The following is an 8,227-nucleotide window of genomic DNA, read 5'->3' as shown; positions in this document are numbered from 1 at the left end:
TCAAAAAATGTTCATAAAACCAAAACAATTAAAAACATGAAGTCTAGCATAAACTAAAAATAAACTAAATAAAGATATTATAAATGACGTAACTGCCCTTCAACTTTATGCCCTTTAACTGCCACTAATTTCATAGTTATCACGATCATTTATACTTGTACGCATGAAAGTAAATGGATGAGTGGTAAAATACTCAATAAGTAAGAGACTCTAACTAGTATATTTTTTGAATTCTCTAAAATGCCTTTGACCCCAAACTTTGTCTTCTGGAGTTGGCATCAAACTCCTTATTGAACGATGATAGGTCCTGGTTACTAAATTAGTGTTCATACTTTACTTTAGAGTTTACTAGGCTATATAACTTTCTTTTGGGTTAAATTGTATTGTTGTTTGGTCACTAAGAAACTACTCTCTCAGATTTCTATCTGGTGTGACATTACTAAACTTAGTGGAAGCATATACATTTGGAAGCTAATCTAAGACTATATATTCAGCCAATCAGTCTAGATCAAATACAGAGTTTTGACACCTTAGCCATGTAAGTTATTTCTTAGGTTCCCAACTAAGCTATACTTTAACTAGCTCTACTGTGAGCAGTACCTTATTATGGGTTTAATGTTTTGAAGGATTACTTACAGTGCCTCTCCGTAACGATCCTAAAATAATTAGCATGCTTACATCTCTTCAGCTTCCACCTAACAAATAGCTTATGCGTTTATATACTTTAACTGGTTGGCACAATAAGTACTACTACATACTCTAAAAGCTTAATCTATCTCTTGGGATGTCCTTTATCCCTTTTGTCTATTTTCTTAGTCAAATTCTCTTTATACCCTATACACATGAGCATGTGCATAGCTTACACATGAGTGTATGTTTGGTTACTATTCACACATGACTTTTATTCAGACTTTACTATTTATAAACATATGGTCATGTATCCTTTAGGGACATCATCGTGTATCCTTCAGTTGTTTGGTTACTGCTCTTGTGTAATTTCATCTCAACTATGACTCTTCACTAGGGTAATTCGATAAATTCCTATTTTATTTAATCGTGCTAAGGCTATGTACATAATGCTCAAATGTAATAGATGACTACTACTTAATGGACAACGTCTGGTGGTCATCGAAATGTCAAGGAAACCTAATTGGAAATTTGGGACTCGTGCACATAGATATATGTCACATATCACACAACTATGTGACATACCTAGAATGCCAACCTAGAACCCTAATTTAGTTGTTCCAAGCCTGGTTTCATGCATTCACATACCTGGTCTAACACGGTTCACCCCTTAAGCAACAAAGATCTCCTATATAATCACCCATTACATAACACATATCAAGAAAACTAATCTTTCCAATGAACTTCGTTGAGTCGAATACACATCATGATGTAAACTACCTTTTAAGCATGTGATTATCATAACCAGTTGAGCATAACATGCTTAACTCGTATAAAATCAATTTAATCTTTTTTCCTTGCTCCATAACAATCAACAACATCCAAACAACTAATATAAAAATCATTACATGAGATACATCCTAACATTCTCAGATTTAGGCACTTATACATGCATATATATATATATATATATATATATATATATATATATATATATATATATATATAAAGTTAGCTCAAAAGTACCATGGGAATAGACTAATGAGGATACCAATTATGTGATTCAAACTACGAATTTGACTAGGAACCTAAAGTTTTTAACTCTACCAAAAGATTCAGACTTTATGATTATAGAGAGTGATGCTTCTGATCAATATTGGGGAGGAGTTCTAAAGGCCAAAGGAATTGATAGTATTGAACAAATAGTTCAATATGCTTCAGGAAAATTCTCTACACCAGAAACAAACTATCCAACTCATGAAAAGGAAGTTTTAGTAACCAAAAAATGTATTGATCGATTTCAACTATTCGTAATCAGTCAAGAATTTACTTTAAGGATAGATTCGAAGCATTTAACTTCTTTTATGAAATTGCCTTTAAAGGATAATAAAACTAGATTAATTAGATGACAAATCTGGTTTGCTGAATATAGATGAAGATTGAATATATATCTAATTAGTCTAATTTCATCATTGACTTTTTATCTAGACTTATATAGGAAAATGAATCAAAAATAAACTGAAAGATGCTTCTCTTACTTTAAATGCAAATCTACATCTCATTTGAGGAGAAACTATTCAACCAGGAAACTCACAAAGTAGGATAATCTCTAAGAAACAAAAAAAAATTAATACTATGATAAAATAGGTAATATTGCTTTATGAGGAAATTCTGTTTTAAACAAGATAACTCTACTATTGGTACACAGGTCAAACTTGAAACACTTGAAGGAATAATACGTTCCAGGTCGTAACATTCACTGGATACGAATAATTCTAATCAACGAAATCCCAAATATCATAAGGCTAGCACAACCAGTGTGGTGGATAATAAATAGCTAGTAGTGCAACAACAAATTAACTCTAAAACAAGAAAACTTGTTAATGAGGACATTGGAAATCAATGGAATAACTTTGAAACAAGACTAACTGCCCAAAGAAACTTTGAAATCGAAGAAACTAGTAGTAGGAGCTCAAAATATGATAAAAACCAGATAATTGCCATTAAAAAAAATGATGAAAAGGAAGACTCTAAAAAAAATGGAGGAAAGCCAAAATTGAATGAAATTATTGAAAGACAAGATAAAACTTTCAAAAGGCAAGAAAGGGAAAAGAGAAGATTACAAGAAATTATAAGTACTGTAGACCAATTTGAAATCCCTGAACACCTACAGCTAACAAAGGCTAGTAAGGCATTATATGAGTGATGTGTGTATGAAATACACACAAATAGGGTTATAATAGTATAGTTTTAAAGTGAATTTTGGTTCATTTTGTCAAATTCTTTAAGTTTTATTTAATCTTGATGGCTTGATCTTATTTTGTTCTTTGAATTATACTTTTAGATGATATGGAGTTATTCAAGCCCCTTTTAGAGTAAAAATGGAAGCTTAAAAAAGCAAATGAGAAGGGTTTACATCAAGAGGCAAAGAGTAATTATGGGCAGTCTTATGGTCATAATTGGTGCCCATAATTACTGGGCATAAATAAAAAAAAAAGAAACAGAAAATAGGGTTAAGTGACAGGTATAAAAAAAAAATTACGTCTTCTCCAAAAAGGGAACCAAATATACAGCAGCTCAAGGGATTTTTAGAGAGAGAAAACTTCAAGAAACAAATAGAAGAGGGAAGATCCAAGATTAAAGATAAAAGACCCAAAAGAATCAAGATTTGAAGACCTTAGAGTTTTTCTTATCTCTCTTATTATCTTCTTTTATTGATTCAAAATGTCTCTCTCTCCAACTTTATCTTGTAGTTTGAACTTTATAGCCATGAATAGCTAATTTCCTTTGCTAGGGTTTATGATGAATCTATAAATTCTCAAGGATTATGTAATGGGTTTTGATTTTTAATTAATGATGATGAATGTTTGATTTAGTAATTGTAATTTTAACTTCTTGTTTGGTGTTAGGGCCTAATGTCATGCTTGTTTGTAGATTGGAGTGTGATATTGAGAAATACATACCTAATTAGTTCATGCATTTGCTAAACCTAGGGTTTTATTTACAGATAAATATAAATCTTTTGTGGGCAAATTGATTGTCATAGAAATTAATAGGTTTTGATTAACAACATACCACGAAAGTAGGTAAGCTTTTAATCTTAACACTTCTAATTAACCTTAAGAGAGAAATTGGGTAAAATAGGATAATCAACCATCAACAATTCATCTTATTATCGATTTTAATTGGATTCTTTACTGATTTTTGAGTAATTAATAGTGAAATCATAAACCCTAGGTTTCTCGATAATTGGTATTTCACTTTTAAATTTGCTAGGTAACTATTTTCCTTTATTAATTTCGATTTAGTTAGTTGTTTTATTTTATTATCTTTAATTCAATCCCAATCCATAGCATTTTTATTTCTCTAGCTAATTTAAACTACAAAACAAACTAGTATTCGACAACCAATCTCTGTGGGATCGACATCTTTCTATATTACTTGATTGACTCGCATACTTGCGAGCCATTGGCAATAAGTTTTTGGCGTCATTGTCGGGGATTGGTACTTTGTTGATATTAGTAGAATTTGTAATTTGGCTAGACTAGAGTTTTATTTTATTTTATTTTTGTTTTATTTGATTTCTGGTTGTCTTTGTTCTTTCCTTGTAGGTACTCTATTAGTTTATAACCAAATCTCAAAATCCAGAATTATTGGATTTTGACCCAGAAATTGAGAGAACCTTTAGAAGATGTAGAAGAGAGAGACGAGTGAGACAAAAAGTTGTCATGGAAGATAACATCAACAATCAGCGAGCTCTTCGTGATTATGTTGTACCTACTGCACATGACGGTTATTCTAGTGTAGTGAGGCCCACTGTGGTTGCTAACAATTTTGAGATTAAACCTTCTATTGTTCAGATGGTGCAACAAAACCAATTTGGAGGGTTAGAAAATGAAGATCCACCTGTCCACCTGTCACGCTTTGAAGGATAGGGCAACATCTTGGTTAGATTTTAGGGCACCTGGTGCATTCACTACTTGGTAAGCACTTTTTGAAGCTTTCCTTGCAAAATATTTTCCACTTGGTAAAACAGTTAAATTGAGAAATGAGATTGCCACTTTTTACTAAAGGGATGATGAGTCTTTATATGAAGCTTGGGAAAGGTTCAAAGATCTACAGAGACAATGTCCCCATCATAGTTTGCCTGACTAGCTAGTTGTTCAAACTTTCTATAATGGTATTTCCCACTCGTTGAAAAGTATTTTGGATGCAGCTGCTAATGGGTCATTAATAGGTAAAACATCCGATGTGGCTTTGCACTTGATTGAAGAAATGGCTTCCAACAGTTGTCGATGGCTTAATGATAGAGCTAGTCAAAGAAGACATTTAGGAGTGTATGAAGTGGATGGAATTACTATGGTGAATGCTAAGTTGGATGCATTGACAAAGAAATTGGAGAGATTAGATATGAAGGTTGTAAGAACTTCTAGTTGTGAGAATTGTGGAGGAGATCATGTGAGCTTTGAATGTCAAATGGGTACCCACTATGCACATGAGCCTACAAATGAGCAAGTGAATTTTCTCAATTACAACCAAAGGGGATAGGGTAATCCTTACTCAAATACATATAACCCAGGTTGGAGGAACCACCCAAACTTTGCATGGTCAAACTAAGCTAATACTTCTAACCCAAACCAGAATTTTAAACAGCCACCTCCAGGGTTCCAAGCTAGAAACGCTAACCCCCAACTTTTACATCACCCTCAGCCTCATCAAGAGCAAAAATCAAATCTAGAATTGATGATGGAGAATTTCATTCTTGCCCAAAAACAAAAGGCTGATACTTAAGATGAAGCAATTAGAAAACTTACTACTAAGGTGGATTAATTGGCCACGCATAATAAGATGCTTGAAGTACAATTTGACCAACAAGCAAGTACTTCCAATTCTAGGGAAATGGGAAAGCTACCGAGCCAACCTCAAAATCTAAGGGAGCATTGTAAGGCAATTGTCACCATGAGTGGTAAACAATTAGGTGGACCTATAAGCAAGGTTGAAAATGAGCTTGATGAGCAAAAGGACGTTGAAAAGTCTAGTAAAGAAGATACATTGGAGAAAAAGGTTGAGGGAAATATCCAAGAAGCCCCTGAAAAGCAAGTTCTATCCAAAACATATTCAACACCTTTGCCTTTTCCTCAAAGGTTCCAAAAGGCAAAACTTGATCAACAGTTTGGAAAGTTTTTAGATGTTTTCAAGCAGATACATCTCAATGTTTCTTTTATGGAGGCTATAACTCAAATGTCGGCGTATGCCAAGTTTCTCAAAGATATCCTCTCAAATAAAAGGAAACTTGAAGAATTTGAAACGGTGGCTCTCTCAAAGGAATGCAGTGCCATTTTACAAAATAAGTTGCCACCAAAGCTTAAGGATCCAGAGAGTTTTTCTATTCCTTGTGTAGTTGGTAAAGAATCCTTTGAAAAAGCTTTATGTGATCTTGGTGCAAGTGTAAGTCTAATGCCTTTATCTATTTGCAGGAGATTGGAGCGTGGAGAATTAAAACTTACAACAGTGACCCTACAATTAGTGGATAGATCTATAAAGTATCCTATAGGGATAATGGAAAATATGCCAATTAAAGTTGAAAAATTTTATATCCCTGTAGACTTTGTGTTTTTGGAAATGAAAGAGGATATTCAAGTTCCTCTTATTCTGGGAAGACCATTCTTAGCCACAACAAGAGCAATCATTGACATTAAAAATGGAAAACTCACTTTTGAGATTGGAGATGAGAAAGTAGAGTTTAATGTTTTTCGAATGTCAAAGCAACCTAATATTGTGAATTCTTGTTGTAGGGTTGACATTATTGATGATTGCGTGAAAGAAGTCTTTATCAAGAAATACCCTGAAGATCCATTCGAGTCGTGCATTATTCACAGAGCTTCAGTCAAAGATGAAAATATGGAAATTACAGCCTATGCTCAGCTTATGGAAGCAAATCCTAAGGTTGCTCCCATTTTGAATTTCAAGTATGAAGAACTCAAGACAGGTAACCATTCTCTTTCTTCTCTTAAAGCGGAAGATGCACCTAAGGTAGATCTTAAACCACTTCCTGCTAATTTGAGGTATGCTTTTCTTGGCCCTAATTCTACTTATCCTGTGATTATAAATGCTAAATTAAATGATGGACAAGAAGATAAGTTTCTTTGGGAACTTAGAGCGTATAGAAAAACCATTGGTTATAACATTCATGATATCAAAGGAATAAGCCTTACCATTTGCATGCATCGCATCCATATGCTTGATGATTTCAAACCTACCATTGAACATCAAAGAAAATTAAATCCTATCATGAAAGAGGTAGTGAGAAATGAAGTCATTAAATTATTGGATGCAAGGATTATCTATCCCATTTCTGATAGCTCATGGGTAAGTCCAGTATATGTGGTACCAAAGAAAGGGGGTATGACTATTGTCAAGAATGAGAATAATGATTTAATACCAACTAGGACAGTCACAGGGTGGAGGATGTGTATTGATTATAGAAAGCTTAATAGAGCCACCCGTAAGGATCACTTTCCCCTTCCTTTCATTAATCAAGTTTTGGAGAGACTAGCAAACTATTCTTATTTTTGCTATCTAGATGGGTATTCGAGATTCTTTCAAATCCCCATTCACCCAGAAGACTAGGAAAAAACCACCTTCACATGCCCTTATGGCACATTTGCCTATAGGCGTATGTCTTTTGGTCTTTGCAATGCACCTGCTACCTTTCAAAGATGTATGATGTCTATATTTTCTGATTTTGTTGAGCGAATTATGGAAGAGTTTATGGATGATTTTTCTGTGTATGGAACATCCTTTGATGATTGTTTGCTTAACTTATCTAAGGTTTTGTAGATATGCGAAGAAGTCAATTTAGTGCTTAATTGGGAGAAATGCCATTTTATGGTGAAAAAAGGGATAGTTCTTGGACATAGAGTCTCACAAAGGGGGATTGAGGTAGATAAAGCAAAAGTAGAAGTAATCGAAAAGATGCCTCCACCAACATCAGTAAAAGAAGTCCAAAGTTTTCTTGGCCATGATGGGTTCTATAGGCGTTTTATTAAGAATTTTTTCAAAAATTGCTAAACCTTTGTCTAATTTACTCGCTAAAGATGTTCCTTTTAATTTTGACCAATATTGTCTTGATTCTTTTTGTAGGTTAAAGGATGCATTGATTTCAGCTCCCATTATGTAACCACTAGATTGGAGTTTACCTTTTGAAGTAATGTGTGATGCTAGTGACTTTACTGTAGGGGCAGTTTTAGGGCAAAGGAAAGACAAAAAGGTTTATGCAATTTACTATTCCAATCACACTTTGGATGAAGCACAAGTCAATTATGCCACCACTGAGAAAGAACTTCTTGCAGTTGTGTTTGCTTTTGATAAGTTCAGGTCTTATTTAGTGGGGTCCAAGGTCATAGTCTACACAGATCATTCAACCATTAAATATCTCCTAAATAAGAAGGATGCAAAACCGAGGTTGATTAGGTGGATATTGCTTCTTCAAGAGTTTGACTTAGAAATAAAGGATAAAAAAGGGACAAAAAATGTTGTTGCTGATCATTTGTCTCGTTTGGAGCAAGATAAGTGTGGAGGTTTTGACAAAAGTCTACCT

At 33.8% G+C, this 8,227-nt stretch overlaps 1 protein-coding gene and 1 non-coding gene across 2 annotated transcripts; one reads left to right on the top strand and one right to left on the bottom strand.

The window, feature by feature from the left end:
* Window positions 1–4,665: 4,665 nt before the first annotated feature.
* LOC123199835 lies at window positions 4,666–4,772 on the bottom strand. The gene has a single exon (XR_006498441.1). It is a non-coding gene; the product is annotated as a small nucleolar RNA R71 (small nucleolar RNA).
* A 703-nt stretch (window positions 4,773–5,475) lies between these two features.
* LOC123199614 lies at window positions 5,476–7,257 on the top strand. The gene has a single exon (XM_044614642.1). The coding sequence runs from the start codon at window positions 5,476–5,478 to the stop codon at window positions 7,255–7,257; it is 1,782 nt and encodes a 593-aa protein (XP_044470577.1).
* The last annotated feature ends 970 nt before the right edge of the window (window positions 7,258–8,227 follow it).

Source organism: Mangifera indica, chromosome 16 (assembly GCF_011075055.1).
Source record: "Mangifera indica cultivar Alphonso chromosome 16, CATAS_Mindica_2.1, whole genome shotgun sequence".
Lineage (NCBI taxonomy): Eukaryota > Viridiplantae > Streptophyta > Magnoliopsida > Sapindales > Anacardiaceae > Mangifera > Mangifera indica.
The sequence above is the reverse complement of the archived record's forward strand: the minus strand, read 5'-3'. Positions and strand labels throughout refer to the sequence as shown.